General features: G+C 53.5%; 1 protein-coding gene across 2 annotated transcripts in view; it reads right to left on the bottom strand.

The window, feature by feature from the left end:
- Positions 1-1863: 1863 nt before the first annotated feature.
- The window catches only part of SLC6A17 (solute carrier family 6 member 17), a 33976-nt gene continuing 19990 nt past the window's right edge, over positions 1864-15849 (bottom strand). For both annotated transcript variants that reach the window (XM_036398264.2, XM_054517263.1), the window contains 8 exons: positions 14809-14990; positions 13637-13747; positions 11898-12139; positions 11427-11619; positions 10510-10702; positions 9662-9821; positions 8712-8874; positions 1864-6598 (listed from right to left, as the gene is read on the bottom strand). In XM_036398264.2, the coding sequence (XP_036254157.1) occupies positions 6230-6598; positions 8712-8874; positions 9662-9821; positions 10510-10702; positions 11427-11619; positions 11898-12139; positions 13637-13747; positions 14809-14990 (1613 nt within the window). In that variant the 3' untranslated portion in view covers positions 1864-6229. The remainder of the gene's footprint in view (positions 6599-8711; positions 8875-9661; positions 9822-10509; positions 10703-11426; positions 11620-11897; positions 12140-13636; positions 13748-14808; positions 14991-15849) is intronic.

The raw sequence follows: 15849 nt of genomic DNA, 5'->3' as shown, positions 1-15849 counted from the left end.
ATCGTTTGGTGCGGCGGGGCTGTGCCTCGGTTTCCCTGTCTGTAAGCATCGGGACGTGCTTTTCCTTCCCGAGGTGCCCGGGAATCACAGCAGATGCTGCTGTAGCAGCTCCACCTCGTGTCCGAACCCACCTCGAGCCCGGAGCCTGGTCCAGAGCTGTTTTGAGATGGGACATCCAAAATCCACCCCCACATCTGACAGCAACATCCTGCAGCTCCCAGCAGGCTCTGAAACCTCTCTCCCTCACTGTCACAGGAAGTTCAATATTTATGGGGTTTTTAAAATAGAATGTATTCAGCTTAAATTCCACATTTGGGCCCATTTCTCTGTCATTTTTCCAGCCCCCAAGGGCCAGAATTGCCTTTTTCCAGTTTGTTTTTCTCACCTGTTTCCAGGAAGCCCCTGGCACTGGGATTTCCTGGCCCCTCTCAGCCGCTGGGAGCACAGGATGGGCTGAGTTGTGGTGGCTCAGGACAGCAGTGACACCACACGTGTGTCCCACTGAGCTCCTGGCATTGTCCTGAGCTGGGATCTCCATCCCTGCTCCCCCAGGCCTGGGCTGTGCTGGGGTCAGAGCTGCCCCCACTGTCCTGGGCATCACTCCTGGGGGATTTTGCCCCCAGAGCTGGGTCCTGGATGTCCTCTGGGACAGGGAGAACCCTGTGCCACCTCCTGTGCCCTCCCTGGGCAGTGCTGCTCCTCCAGCTGTGTCAGACACTTACCCCAGTCACAGAATCACAGAAATCACAGAATCACAGAATCACAGAAATCACAGAATGACCAGGTTGGACGAGACCTTCAAGATCATCGAGTCCAACCCAGCCCCAACACCTCAACTCAACCCTGGCACCCAGTGCCACATCCAGGCTTTGTTAAACACCCCCAGGGATGGAGACTGCACCACCTCCCTGGGCAGAACATTCCAGAACTTTATCACCCTTTCTGTAAAAAACTTTTTCCTGATACCCAACCTGTATTTCCCTTGGTGCAGCTTGAGACTGTGACCTCTGGTTCTGTCAGTGCTGCCCAAAAGACCCTCCCTGCCTCCCCACAGCTGCCCCTGCAGGGGGACAGGTTTGGTTTGTGGCCATGGCAGTGTCCCCATGTGTGGTGCCATCCCCAGGGTGGCAATCTCCTCTGGATCCATCTCTCCTGATCTCTCCCCTCTTTCCTCATCCTCCCTCAAGCAGCCCTGGAGAAGCCAAAGAAACCACCAGAGAGGGAAGGGAAGGGAAGGGAAGGGAAGGGAAGGGAAGGGAAGGGAAGGGAAGGGAAGGGAAGGGAAGGGAAGGGAAGGGAAGGGAAGGGAAGGGAAGGGAAGGGAAGGGAAGGGAAGGGAAGGGAAGGGAAGGGAAGGGAAGGGAAGGGAAGGGAAGGGAAGGGAAGGGAAGGGAAGGGAAGGGAAGGGAAGGGAAGGGAAGGGGCAGCTCTGCTCCCCAGCTAACATAAGCTAATTCCCAGCAGCTGAAGTCATCTGGGATTGCTGGAAACCCCAAGTGCTTCTCCAGCACTCAGGACAAGCCAGCAGCACTGTGAGCAGGGCATCGTGCAGAGGAGCAGAGCAGTCCCAGTGCCCTGGAAAGCCGAGGTGTACTGGTTAAACTGGCCCAGGGTGGAAAACAACCTCCACAGGCTCCTGAAGCACTCACAGACAGCTCAATCTGAGCAAGGCCCGCGCAGAGGCTGGTGCTGGGTGGAGGAAGGGATGAGGGGAGACAGAAGGACAACAGTGGGACAGACAGGGATGGACAGACCTCAACACCCCATGGGCCCTTTGCTTTCTGTCTCTGCCACCCTAAAAAGACCCCAAAGCCCGCCCAAGAAAGGAAACAGAGGCACAGAGGAGACTCGGTGAGGAGACACTTGGTAAGAAGAGACTTTTAATCAGACTCTGATACAGCTCTTACAGGGTTTCTCCCGGTGCCCGAGGAGCCCGGGCGGCGCTGCCCGGCCCCGCCCGGCACACGTGGGAACTACAGCGGCTACCGGGGACAGGGACGCGCCTCTAGAGCTCTGTGCTTTACCTGTACACGAGGGTTTCGCCGCTGTTGTGCTTGTCCCAGGGGAAGCAGCCGCATCCCGCGTGTCCCCGTGGCTGTGCCGTGTCCCTCCCGGCCACCAAGGCCAGCCGGCCCCGCTCCTGCCACGCTCGGGAAGGGTGGGGACCATTGGAAGGCAGTGGGAGCTGCTCCTGGGAGGTGCTGGGGATTAATGTGACCTGTCAGGGTCTGGGCAGGAGCTGAGAGGTGAGGAAGGGGCTGTTTTGGAGGGACTGAGCCGTGGGACAGCCTGGGGACCCAGCTCCACAAGCCCCTGCCTTGTACTGGGGTCAAGGTCCCTGCAGCAGAGAGCAGTGCTGGGGAACAGAGCATCCCAAATCCAGCCCTACAGGCTGGGGAACAGAGCATCCCAAATCCAACCCTACAGGCTGGGGAACAGAGCATCCCAAATCCAGCCCTACAGGCTGGGGAACAGAGCATCCCAAATCCAGCCCTACAGGCTGGGGAACAGAGCATCCCAAATCCAGCCCTACAGGCTGGGGAACAGAGCATCCCAAATCCAGCCCTACAGGCTGGGGAACAGAGCATCCCAAATCCAACCCTACAGGCTGGGGAACAGAGCATCCCAAATCCAGCCCTACAGGCTGGGGAACAGAGCATCCCAAATCCAGCCCTACAGGCTGGGGAACAGAGCATCCCAAATCCAACCCTACAGGCTGGGGAACAGAGCATCCCAAATCCAGCCCTACAGGCTGGACCTGTATCTCCAGCAGCACAATGTCATCATTTTTCCAGCCCCCAAGGGCCAGAATTGCCTTTTCCAGTTTGTTTTTCCAGTTTCCAGTTTGTTTTTCCAGTTTCCAGTTTGTTTCCAGGGCGTGCCCCTCCAGCAACCTCCTCTGTGCCCCCTGCAGAATGCACTGCACACCCTCCCCACAGAGAGGGAGCAGGGTCTGGACCCCTCCTGCCCTGCCCAGCAGCAGGGACCCCACACTGCTCTGGGCAGCAGGATCTGGGCTGGGAACCCACCCAGGAGCTGATGTGGGGGGACAGGGACACGGGCAGTGGCTCCCCCCTCTTTGTCCCACTGCCTGAAGGAAAACTGAAAAGTGCCTGTGCTCACAACTAGCAGCTATTCCCTGTGCCTCTGTGCAGAAAAAGAGGAAAAGTGATTTCTAGGGCTAAAAGCCACCGGGGGTCGGCCCAATGCACAGCCTGGCACCCCGAGGAGGTGTGTGGAGGGAGAAGCCCCCACACAGGCCCCAAAAGTGAGCGAGTCCAGGCCAGAAGTGAATCCTAAAGGCAGCCACACACACGGACACGCACACCCCACGGACAAACACACACACCCAACATGGAGCTCCTAAAACCTAACACACACACACACACAGCCCACCCCAAAACCCCGTGTCTAACACCGAGCAAATGCCACGACAAAACACGAGTATTTCCACAGGTAAAAGTAAAGGGGGCGTCCCTCCTCCTCCTCCTCCTCTCTGCTGGATGCCCAGGGTGCCCCAGGCTGGGGGGAGGAGGGGACGTGCACCCAGCACACACAAGAAATAAAAAGGTAAAAATATGCCCTGCTATAGAATGAGAATTGATCTGTACAGCACTGGGAATGAAAATAGGTCATGGGCCACTTTGGAATACGATTTGTCATTTAACAGCATTTACAGTGACATTTACAGAATAAATATACAATAGAAATAGAGAATCTCTAGGTTATTATTCCATCTCCTCTCTCTGTATATATTTTATATATATATATAATATAACTTCTTTGTTACCTTCTTATTGACTTTGCCTCTTATTGATGCTGCAAGAAGGGAGGAAAGCGAGCTCCTCCCTGGCTGGTTTGGGAACAGGGGTGGGAGAGAGGGAGGGCTGGATCCTTCCCCCCGGGGTTCAAGGAGCATCCTGCCATGGGAGCACATGGGACTGAGTGCTGTGGCTATGGAGGGGTCCTGCTCCATTAACTCCATGGGAGCTACGGTGGGAACCCGGCCCCCGGGCTCAGGGGTGATGGGGAGGTGATGCTGGGCAAGGATTTGACTCATCCTCTGTTCTGCTGGTCAGTGAGGATGGATTCCATAAGAAATGTTGCCTAATGATGGGGAAAAGCCACCAGATTTGGGGTTCTCCCTTCCAGAGATGATGCCATGGGGACATGTCTGTGTCCCTCCTGCATGGGCAGAGGAAGGAGAAAGAGATGGGAGGGGATGAGGAAGGGGGAACTTCTGGAGGAACGTGGCTGATCCTGACTCACAGATCTTGGCACCATCACTGAGCTGCTTTGGTTCATTCCACTCCTCCATCTTCCCCCCAGAAAAACAGTTAATGAAGGGCTTGAGCTAATTGTCCTGGAAGAGTCTCCAGGTCACCAGCCAAGTCCAAGGAGAAGGCTGTGAATGAAGGATCACACCCACAGGAGATGTCACTGTGGGAACCTGCTGGCCCCAGGGATGCTGAGAGTCAAGGGTGTGGTGAATGGACCAGCAGCTTCCTGCCTTCACCTCCAGCCAAAAGGAGAACCAAGGTGAAAGAAAAGCAATTGGCAGGAAAGCAGAGGAGAGAAGGGCTCAGGAACCAGCACCCACAAACGTGGCCTTCAGAGCAGCCTCAAAGCTCTTCGTGCACAACCTAAGCCCAGCAGGATCAGGGGAGGCACTCCCCAGCCTTTGGAGGCAACAGAGGGGAGAGAGTGTGCTGCTTCCATGTCCCCAGGGAAAAGGGGGACAATGCCACCTGACACCCTTGGCAGAAGTGCTTGGTTACAGGTAGGATTCAGGAAAATGACCCTCGGTCCCAGCAGGACTCAGAGCTGGAAGATCCCACCCTTTCCAAACAGCCTGGGGAGAAACAAGATAAGGTCACATCAGTCAGATCACCCCAAACCATGGATGGGCACAATAGAGGCCCCTGGACTCTCATAAGGGCTCCCCAGGCTGGATCAAGAGCTCCTGGGGACCTGGCACTGGCTCGCAGGAGCTGCTGCCCCTCGGATGCCTGTGGTCCCCAAGAGCTGGTCACCCCCATGCAAAGGCTGCTGGGCTCCTGGGGGGTGTGACAGGAGGCAAAGCCAAACCCCAGGCTCGGAGGGACACGAGGAGAAACGAGGAGGCACGTCCAGAGAGAGCCAGTGCCCAGCTCACCTCGGCACGGGGACAAGGAGGGAAGTCAGGGGTGGTTTCCTGAGAGCTAAACCAGGAGTGTGGTAGGACTGGATGTCCCACAGCTCCTCTGCTTGTCCCTCTGGGACATCTAAAGAGAGGAGTGAGAGGAGATGGTCACCATGCCAGGGGTTTTGGTTCAGCAGAGCATCCCACACGTCAGGAGTAATTCCAGGAGAGCCCTCCTGACCCCCACCACACCAACCCCACCCAGACCCCACACAGGCTCACACCCCCAAACCACTGTCACTTCAGGGGTCCTCCTGCCACTCAGCACCATCACCACCAACCCATGGAGCATCCCAGCTACTCCATCCCATGGCTGTGACATCTCCAAAGAACTCCCAGCCACCGTCCCTGTGCTGGTGGCAGCAAAGATTCCAGGGATTCACCCTGCCCTGTCTCACACACCCCAACATCACAGCCAGCCCCACGCTGCTCCCTGCCATCCCTGGTCAGAATTTGGGGGGTTATTTGGGTGTGTCCACAGCTATAAAAACCTACAGGAGATACAACAACAACAACGATGGTGACAACAACAGCACCTTCTTGTGCTATGAACATCGATGATTAATTGTGCTCGTTGGAATAAGGCCATGACTCCTCCCGGCTAAAGGACAACAGACAGGGAGGGAAGAGCTCTGGGTGACAGGAGGAAGTGTGATTGGCTTCCCACCTGCTGCCAGGTCCTTGTTCCAACCATCAGCTGCTTAGAAAAGAGAGATTCTTTGCTTCGGATTTGAGCTGCACGAGAACAACTCTTGGAAAGGTATTGCAGCATCTCTTGCTCCTCTTCCCTTCCCTGGAGGTGAGTCCAGGGGTCCAGCCTTTCCACCGAGGGTTGTCAGAGGAGTCCTGCCCCTCCTGCAATCCCTTCTTCCCGACGTCACCTCAGAAATGGCTGCTTTGCTTACGATTTTAAGAGGGGGTTTCTTCTTCATCTTAAGTCATTAATTCTTCTTCACCCTTAATAATTAATTTTCCTGTTTTCTGGACAGCCAGCATCCACTCCCCAGTGCCCTCCTCTCCCGGTGGGGGTGGGTGGGCAGGCCACCATCACAGCTCAGACTCGGGGGTGCTGGCCAGCAGGTACCCGCTGCCGTAGCGTCCGTTGGGAGCCGCGCTCATCTCCAGGGGGGAGCTGCTGCCGGGGCCCAGGTAGGAGCGGTGCGTGGGCATGGGGGACGGCGTCTCGCTGGGCACCTTGCTCAGGATGAAGCGGGTCTCGTCGTTGTCCTCCAGGTTGGAGATGTCCTTCATCATCCGACCCTTCTTGTAGGTGACGGAGAGGGCGTTGGAGCCGTCCGACACCAGGTGGAACTGCCGGAGGATGAAGACCAGGGGCAGGGGGAGGGATGCCAGGATGATCAGGGAGATGAGGATGGCCATGGCCCATGTTGGGTAGAACAGGAACTTTTCAGCAGCCTGGAAGAGACAGATGTTAATGACTCGGGGCTGCTGCAGCAGTGATGCCCACCAGGTGTCACAGACATCTTTTATGAAAAATCCTTTCCTTAGGATTTTTCCTCCTGAGAAGCTGAGAGGCCTCAGGAACAAAATGTAACCAATGGTTATCTGCTGCTGTGGAATGCAACAGGTGCATTGGTCCATGATGGTTGTTTCTAATTAATGGCCAATCACAGCCCAGCTGGCTCAGACTCTCTGTCTGAGACTCAAACCTTTGTTATCATTCCTTCTTTTTCTATTCTTAGCCAGCCTTCTGATGAAATCCTTTCTTCTATTCTTTTAGTATAGTTTTAATATAATATATATATATATATAATATATATCACAAAATAATAAATCAAGCCTTCTGAAACATGGAGTCAGATCCTCATCTCTTCCCTCATCCTGGGACCCCTGTGAACACGGTCACGACCAGGTATTGTAAGAGCCTGAATGAGGGATGTGGGATCCAGGCAGCTCTTCCAAATGCAGTTTATTCCATCCAAAATGTCACAGCAGTCCAGGGTTGTGGGTGACAGAGCTGTGCCCACAGCTGTCAGCTCCAGCTGCAGGCAGGCCTGGAGACCCTTTGGTTTGGTTACAATGCATTATAGACTTTTCTTTTGGTTACAATGCATTATAGACTTTCCTTTGCTGAGCACCTTAATACAGCAGAACCAATCTATACCTTAACTATTATCTATAGCCTATCATAACTGCTGTAATTACCATATTCATGTTGCTATTTCCCAATCACTAACAGTCAGTACATTACAGTTTAAGCTAGAAGTTGTTTTTCAGTTTTCTTGCAGTGGAAAATTCTGAGACCTTTTTTCTACTTGCACCATTTGCTGCCTTGTTTGCCTGTGCTCTCTTTCTGCTTGGTAAAAACATCTTCTTGTTTGAGGTGGGTTTATCCTTTGCTCTAAGTCATAAAAACCCCTTCTAACTAACACACCCTTTGCCTCCTTGGTTATCCAGTGAGACTGGCTCAGTAATTCTTTCCTTCTATAGCAAAACTTGCTTCCATCTCTATTCCTTCACCAGATTCTACATTTAAAAATCTTTCTGCTAAGCACACATATCTGTGGGACTTTCTTGTTAAACTTTCATCCTTCCCAACAGGGTACAACATCTCTGAAACACCAGACAGCTCCTCCTGCCTCCTGCCAGACCTAGGGACACCACATGAAGGGTGGGCTCAGGTCAAAGGGAAGGATCCCCACACAGGCACAGTGTGGAGCTGTGGGAGCCAACTAAAATCAACACAAACTTCAGCCCACGGGCAGAGCTGGCTGGAGATATCTGGGCAGCGTGAACAAACCAGTCCCAGAGGATGAGAGGGTGGGAATGTCACCCAGCAGGAGAGGAAGGAGGAATGAGCAGAGCTGGGATGAACAGAGTGCTCTGCAGCTCTGAGCTGCCCCTGCTGTGCTGGGGTGTCAGAACTCAGTGCATCCCCCTGGGTGTCCAGAGCTGCCAGGACCCCACCAGGGGCTCAGAGACCCTGGCACACAGCCCAGGGCACCTGGGAGTTTGATTGTGGGCCCTGGAGCAAGTTACCAGCTTTGTATGAGCATTTGAAAGTCACAGAGGTTAGAATAGTACAATAATAAAATTATCACAGGGTGAAAATGTCGATTTTAGGATTTTTGGTATGGGGGTTATGGGGACAAGATGGAGGAACTTGGGCATGTCCAGCCTTTCTTCTTCTTCTTCTTGGTCTCCATTTTCTGCAGTGATGCTGGCACTTTGGGATTGGTTTAGAGTAGAAGTGCACTGTCTAACATAGGTGATAGGTATTGGGAATTAAGTGTAAATATGTTCTATGTAGTTTGTAGTATAAAAGGACAACACCACCCTTGGGGCGGTCAGAGTGCCTGTGGCTGCCCTGCTGAGCAGATCTCAGCTGGGCAGAAAGAAAATTTTATAGATAAGAATTAATAAACAACCTCAAGACAGAAAACTGAAGAGCTCTGAGTCTTTCTTCAGATGCAGGGGCTGAAACAGAGACACCCTGCACATCTTGGGGCAGCAATTAACAACCAAAACCCGAGACTGGGGCAGGGGTGGGGAAGGGAGCTGTGCCCACCTCCTCTCTGATCCAGGCGCTGTATCCCGGGGGGCTCACTCCCAGCTGGATGATGCTGGCAGTCATGAGCACGGCCATGCAGATGGGGGACACGTACTTCCAGGCGTAGTAGTAGAACTGGTAGGGCCGGAATCCCAGCATTTCTGTCAGCTCCTGCATGAACCTGCCGAGGAAAGACATGGAATCGTGACATCCTATTGCAGCTTGAATTGCTGCTAGTAAAGTCCAGGGTAAAGAAGGAAAAAAGGCTTTTGCATAATGATGCAAAATAGATGTTTAATTCATCTCAGACACATGCTCTCCCCAGAGCATCCAGCTCTCTCCCCCAGGGGCCTCCCAGCTGACCTTGGTCTCCAGGCAGTATCAAGGTGAGACCCAATCAGGGAAAGGGGAGGGAGAGCCTCACAACACCTATGTTAAGGCACAGGAACAGGGGAAGGAGCTAATGGGGTGTAACTTAGGAGAAGCCCCTCCAGGGCGTCCACAACATCCTCCATCTCTGAGTGAGAAACAACCTCCCAGGAGCCCTGCTGATGCACAAGGTACAGCCTGAAGAACCCAGCTGACCATCTCAGCATCCCTCAAGCCTGAAGAACTTGTGGAAAACTGCACAGGACAAGACCATCTGAGTGTTATCCAGAGCTGCCTTTGCTCTGGACAGCTTCTGAACAAGGAGAACTGTGGGGAACAGCCTCCCCCTTCCAGGAGGACCTGGAAACCTCAGAAAAAAGGGTCATCACAAGCAACAGATCATCACAACCAAGAGGAGAAACCCATGAGAAGGGGCTGTGTTACACCAGGGCAAGGCAGGAGGATCAAAGTGAACCAAACTCCTGCCTCTATAACTGCCCTTGGAGCATTTGCTCCTGGAGAAAAAGCCAAGAGGTGGAAGGAGGGTTTCTAGTCAGGAGTTACACCACAGTTACTCCTTTTCTCTAGAAATTCCTTACTTCTTGGTGCCGTAAATCCAGGCCACAGCGATGTTCTCCAGGATGACCACGACGGTGAGTGGCAGCGTGGCTGAGTAATCGTCAAACATGGTGACAAAGTAGTTTCCAGAACGCTGCACAAAGATCAGCCCCACTACGAAGGCGAAGATGCAGCAACCGACTGTGGGGAGCAAACAGGCCTGGTCAGCAGAGCCTCCTGAGGGACACCAAGACCTCCAGAAGGTCCATTCCCTGCATGGGCATGGTCAGCAGAGCCTCTGAGAGACACCAGGACCTCCAGAATGTCCATTCCCGGCATGGGCATGGTCAGCAGAGCCTCCTGAGGGACACCACTGCCTCCAGAAGGTCCATTCCCTGCATGGGCATGGTCATGGTCAGCAGAGCCTCCTGAGGGACACCACTGCCTCCAGAAGGTCCATTCCCTGCATGGGCATGGTCAGCAGAGCCTCTGAGAGACACCAGGACCTCCAGAATGTCCATTCCCGGCATGGGCATGGTCAGCAGAGACCCCAGAGGGACACCAAGGCCTCCAGAAGGTCCATTCCCTGCATGGGCATGATCAGCAGAGCCTCTTGAGGGACACCAAGACCTCCAGAAGGTCCATTCCCTGCACAGGCATGATCAGCAGAGCCTCCTGAGGGACACCACTGCCTCCAGAAGGTCCATTCCCTGCATAGGCATGGTCAGCAGAGCCTCTGAGAGACACCAGGACCTCCAGAAGGTCCATTCCCTGCATGGGCATGGCCCAGTTCACCCCCCACCATGTCCACACTCTTCTGGAGTGACTCCTCAAGGCAATGGGGACCTCCCACCCCTTCCCAAGGAGGTTGCAGGAGAAGAGGCCTCACCTGTGAACACTTCCTTGCGCACCTTGAAGGTGTCAATGATGGGTGTGGTGATGCCTGACATGGTCCCGATCATGCTCCCCAAGCCCAGGTTGATCAGCATCAGGAAGAACATGACAGACCAGAAGGGCGAGGCTGGGAAGTGGGTCATGGCTTCTGTGAAGGCAATGAAGGCCAGGCCAGTCCCTTGCACCGACTGTTGACGTGGGGAGAGGACAAAAATATGAGAAGAAACTTGTCAGGGACACAGACTTTGAGCCCCTCTCAGGTCTCCCTCACCAAACCCCCTTCAGGAAAATCCCACTCTGGTACTGGAGATGAGCTGGTGATGACCCTGCTCAACCTGTACTGGACAGAGCTTCTCCCACGCCAGGAGAACCCCTGTGTGCTGGGTAAAACCACAGGGACTTGGATTCTCCATCCCTGGAGGGTCTCTAAAGTTGTTTTTCCAGATCCATGTGCCCAGGATTGACACAGGGAGAGGCAATGGGGAGGGTGACCTGTTGCAGACATCTTTTATGGAAAATCCTTTCCTTAGGATTTTTCCTCCTGAGAAGCTGAGAGGCCTCAGGAACAAAATGCAAACAATGGTTATCTGCTGCTGTGGAATGCAACAGGTGCATCTGGGATTGGTCTCATGAGGTTGTTTCTAATTAATGGCCAATCACAGCCCAGCTGGCTCAGACAGTGTGAGACACAAACCTTTATGATCGTTCTTTCCTATTCTATTCTCAGCCAGCCTTCTGACGAAATCCTTTCTTCCATTCTTTTAGTACAGTTTTAATGTAATATATATCATAAAATAATAAATCAAGCCTTCTGAAACATGGAGTCAGATCCTCGTCTCTTCCTTCATCCTGGGACCCCTGTGAACACGGTCACAGTGACCTGCTGGTCCCTCCAGGAGTGCCACCAGGTACCTTGTTGAGTTCATCCTCCAGCAGGCAGGCGTCCAGGCCCAGCTCTTTGAAGTGCCCCTCCTTCACCGTCATGATCACCCTGTACATCTCGTTGTAGTCCTTGGCAGTGAGGTGGGAGAAGTTCACGTGGGGTGGGATGAGGTCGTGGCTCAGCACATTGGTGTTCAGGTAGCCCAAGATCTTCTCAGCGTTCCTAAGGGAGAGCAGAACCTCTCAGGTGATGCAGGGCACCTGAGACACGCTGGATTCACACCCCAGCTGCAGATTAAGAGCCCATCTTGGGGCTGGATTTTAGCTTGGAGGAGCTGAATGTCCAACTCCCTCAGCTACAGAGGTGCATCCCTGGAAATCCAGCTCCTGCCCATCAGGAACTTGGGCCCACCAAACCCCAGGATCATCCAGCTCCAGACCCGCCACAACTGGCAGCAGCAAAGACCTGCCCACCCCAAACAGAGACAAAGCAAATCTTACTCCACCACGCATTTCTCGTTCATGATGTTGGCCTTGAAGCCCAGCACAGCAAACACAACCAGGGTGGCCAGCACAGACGTGAAGAAGTTGATGAAGGAGACGAGGGTGGCATCGAAGTGGCAGTTGTTGTCCTGCTTGTTGTAGCTGGAGAAGGCAATGACGCCCCCAAAACCCAGGCCCAGGGCGAAGAAAACCTGCGTGGCTGCTTCACGCCACACCTGGGGGTCCAGCATCTTGTCCAGCTTGGAGAGAAGACAGAAGAAGGAGTTAGGTGGCCCCACAGCCCATCCCAGAATGACATTAAAAGGGCTGAGCTGGTTTTGGGGCAGCTGTGGCTGCTTTGGTGGGGTGGTGGAAGGAAATGATCTCTAAGGCTCCTTCCAACCCAAACCACTCTGTGATTCCATGATCTGCCGTGCTCAGGTCTGGCTTTACCCAGCACTCACAGGTCCTTCTCATTGTGGGAATGCACAAAATCAGAGGGGTTTGGGAAAGCTGCAAAAGGCCTCAGACACAGCAGAACTGGGATTGGAGCCAAGCAGCAGCCATGAGATTGGTCAGCAGAAAAATTATTTAAAAAGTAGAAAAGTAAGGACAAATAGAACAATAGTCTGTGTATTAACACTTGTCTAGAATAACTCCCTAAGCTACAGAAAAGTTTATCTAGTGAGATATTAGGAAGTTTGAAGCTTAATCATGGAGCTCTGTGCATTGTGCTTTAAGGCTCACAAGCAGGTTTTATATTCAAAATAAGCAAGCATTGTTTTAACCAAAGGTACCTGTGCTTATAGTGGTGGATAGAACTACTGTCAATGTACTTTTGTTTTGTGTGATTGGTCAAAAAACTTATAAAGTGAATTGTAACATTGAGTTCTTGGTCTGCTGCCTGGGATGGGAGCTGGTGGCATCTTCCCATTGTCATTACCATGGAATGAGAGTGATGCTGGAAAATAAAACAGCTCAAGGCAGTTCCTAACAGCCCCATCCCATTTGTGATTTGTACACAGCCCCTGGCTGGCAACACTCCTCATTCACACAGAGAGGGAAACTGAGGCACGCAGAGGTCAGGACAAGGTTTGACCTGACCCATCTCTCTGTGCAGCTCCCCAGCCCGTGTCCCCCCAGCCCAGGGCACCACCCCATGCCCAGGGATGTGTCTCCATCCTCCCCTGGCCATCTCCTGCTCCCAGAGCTCCTGGAGCACTGAAATCAAACATCCTGGCTGGGGGTGTTTTATCTGCTGCTCCCCCTCAGCCACATTCCCCCTCTCCCAGGAGCCAGAGCTGCAGCCTGGAGACCTCCCAGCATCATTCATCAAGGAACCACAATTAATGTCTTCTAACAGCCTCGCCAGCTGAGCTGATTCATCTACATCTCTGCTTAATTAATTAATTAGCTGCTTAATTAATGAGTGCATACCACCAACGGAGGTTTTTCTTCCAGCCAGCATCTCTCCATTAAATCTTTGTATTTATACATTCCCTTGGGCACCTCTGTGTCCCCCAGCCTGGCATCTGGGTAGTTGAGGGTGGTGAGTTTGTGAGGGTTGTGGCTGTCCTGGCCACATCCTGAATTTTGGGAGCCACTCCACACCCTGATGATCTATCATGGTCCCCAAGTTTGGGGCTGGTACTTTGATTTTTGGGGTGGGGAGGAAAATAAGAGGAATAATAAGAGAATAAGGGAAAATAGGACGTGAAAAGCCAGGAGGAGAACCCTGATGGGGTTGGAACTCTCACCTTGGGTGTGAACATGTGCATGATCCCATCCACTGCCCCACGCAGCAGCAGCCCCCGCACCAAGAAGCAAACAAGCACCAGGTACGGGAAGAGGGAGCTGAAGTACATCACCTGGAGCAGGAGGGATGAACACACACAGCCTCAATTCCTGCCCCCTGGGCCCAGCCACCCTCCCACCCCGCCCATGGACAGCTCACAGGGGGGAGAAGGGAGCGGCTCCCTCCGCAGGATGGGGCTGGATCCCCAGGGATGAACTGTGGGACCCCTCGGGGCAGGATGGTGCAGGTGGCTGGGCAGTGCCCGGGCACAAGGGGACCTGGGGACACTGGTGGCAGCAGGCTGGACATGAGGCAGCAGAGTGCCCAGGTGGCCAAGAAGGCTCCTGGCCTGGCTCAGGAATGGTGTGGCCAGCAGGAGCAGGGCAGGGATTGTTCCCCTGTGCTCAGCACTGCTTGGGCAGCACCTGGAGTGCTGTGTCCAGTTCTGAGTGCCCCAGTTTAGGAAAGATGTTGAGGTGCTGGAGCATGTCCAGAGAAGGGCAACAAGGCTGGAGAGGGGTCTGGAACTCAAGGGGGGCTGAGGGAGCTCAGCCTGGAGAAGAGGAGGCTCAGGGGTGACCCCATCACTCTCTGCAGCTCCCTGACAGGGGGGTGCAGCCTGGGGGGACAGGCTCTGCTCCCAGGACAAGACAAGAGGAAACAGCCTCGAGCTGCACCAAGGGAGCATTAGGCTGGGCATTAGGAAGAAGATCTTCCCAGAAGGAGTGACTGAGCATCAGAAGGGGCTGCCCAGGGAGTTGCTGGAGCCACCATCCCCAGAGGTGTTTAATGAAAGGCTGGATGTGGCTCTCAGTGCCATGGTCTGGGTGCCAGGGTGGTGCTGGGCCACAGGTTGGACATGATGGCCTCAAAGGCCTTTTCCAACCTAATGGATTCTGTGAGTGCTGGAGCTCAGGGGGATTCTCTGTGCTGGTGTGACCAAGGCCTGGCTGCAGTTGAACCAAACCTCTTCCCTAAACCCTCTTTTGATCTTATTCTGGATCCCTCCAGGTGGGTGTGACCATCCCAGGGGACACAGCATTCCTCTGGAAATGGGACACAGGACAGCGTGTCCAGCAGGTTCCTGCTCCCAGGACAGAGCCCAGCCAGGCTCAGGCGGCCACCAACACCCACCTTCCCTGAGGACTGGATGCCTTTGATCATGGCCAAGCCAACAAGGCTCCAGGCCACCAGCAGACACAGGGTCATCTTCCAGTTGAGCCCCCCGCTCTCAGAGATGGAGTTGGAGATGTCCAGGGTCTCCCGGTACCAGAAGTAGGTGGTGGCTGAGCTCCTCTCACATTCTGTCTCCACAACTGCAGGAGAGAGGCAGGAGAGCATGAGGGGAGAGGCCTCCACTGTCTCCTGGGCTGGCCAAATGTCAGAGACCTGTCACAGACATCTTTGATGGAAAATCCTTTCCTTAGGATTTTTCCTCCTGAGAAGCTGAGAGGCCTCAGGAACAAAATGCAAACCATGGTTATCTGCTGCTGTGGAATGCAACAGGTGCATCTGGGATTGGCCCATGATGGTTGTTTCTAATTAATGGCCAATCACAGCCCAGCTGGCTCAGACAGAGAGCCGAACCACAAACCTTTGTTATCATTCTTGTTTGCTATTCTATTCTTAGCCAGCCTTCTGATGAAATCCTTTCTTCTTTTAGTATAGTTTTAATGTAATATATATCATAAAATAATAAATCAAGCCTTCTGAAACATGGAGTCAGATCCTCATCTCTTCCCTCATCCTCAGACCCCTGTGAACACGGGCACAGAGACCTGCTGGAGGCAGCCAGGGAAGGGAGACACCTCTGGAAACTGAGGGGCAGAAATCATGGGGCTCATTCTTAGCAGGGAAAAGAAGAGACAGGACATAAAACTACTGCCGGGTGAAAATGAGATATTAAATACAGGGGAAGACATTTTCATTTGCTATAAAACCTCTCAGAGAGTCCCAAGCTGATGTTCAGATGTTATAAAACACCATTAGCCCCATCCATGTCTCAGGCAGGCAGTGGAGCAGCCCCTGCCTGATTCCCTCTGCCCCCCTCCACGCTCCTGGGTCAGAGCCTGGCCTCAAGCACTGAGGCAGCCTGGAAATCCCATCAGTGGGGACTCTGGATTGCCAAAGTGGCATCAAATCCCATTCTGGATTGCCAAACTGGCATCAAATCCC

This window comes from Molothrus ater, chromosome 25, assembly GCF_012460135.2.
Source record: "Molothrus ater isolate BHLD 08-10-18 breed brown headed cowbird chromosome 25, BPBGC_Mater_1.1, whole genome shotgun sequence".
NCBI classification, from domain to species: domain Eukaryota; kingdom Metazoa; phylum Chordata; class Aves; order Passeriformes; family Icteridae; genus Molothrus; species Molothrus ater.
Note: the sequence above shows the minus strand (reverse complement) of the source record. Positions and strands in the feature narration are given on the sequence as shown.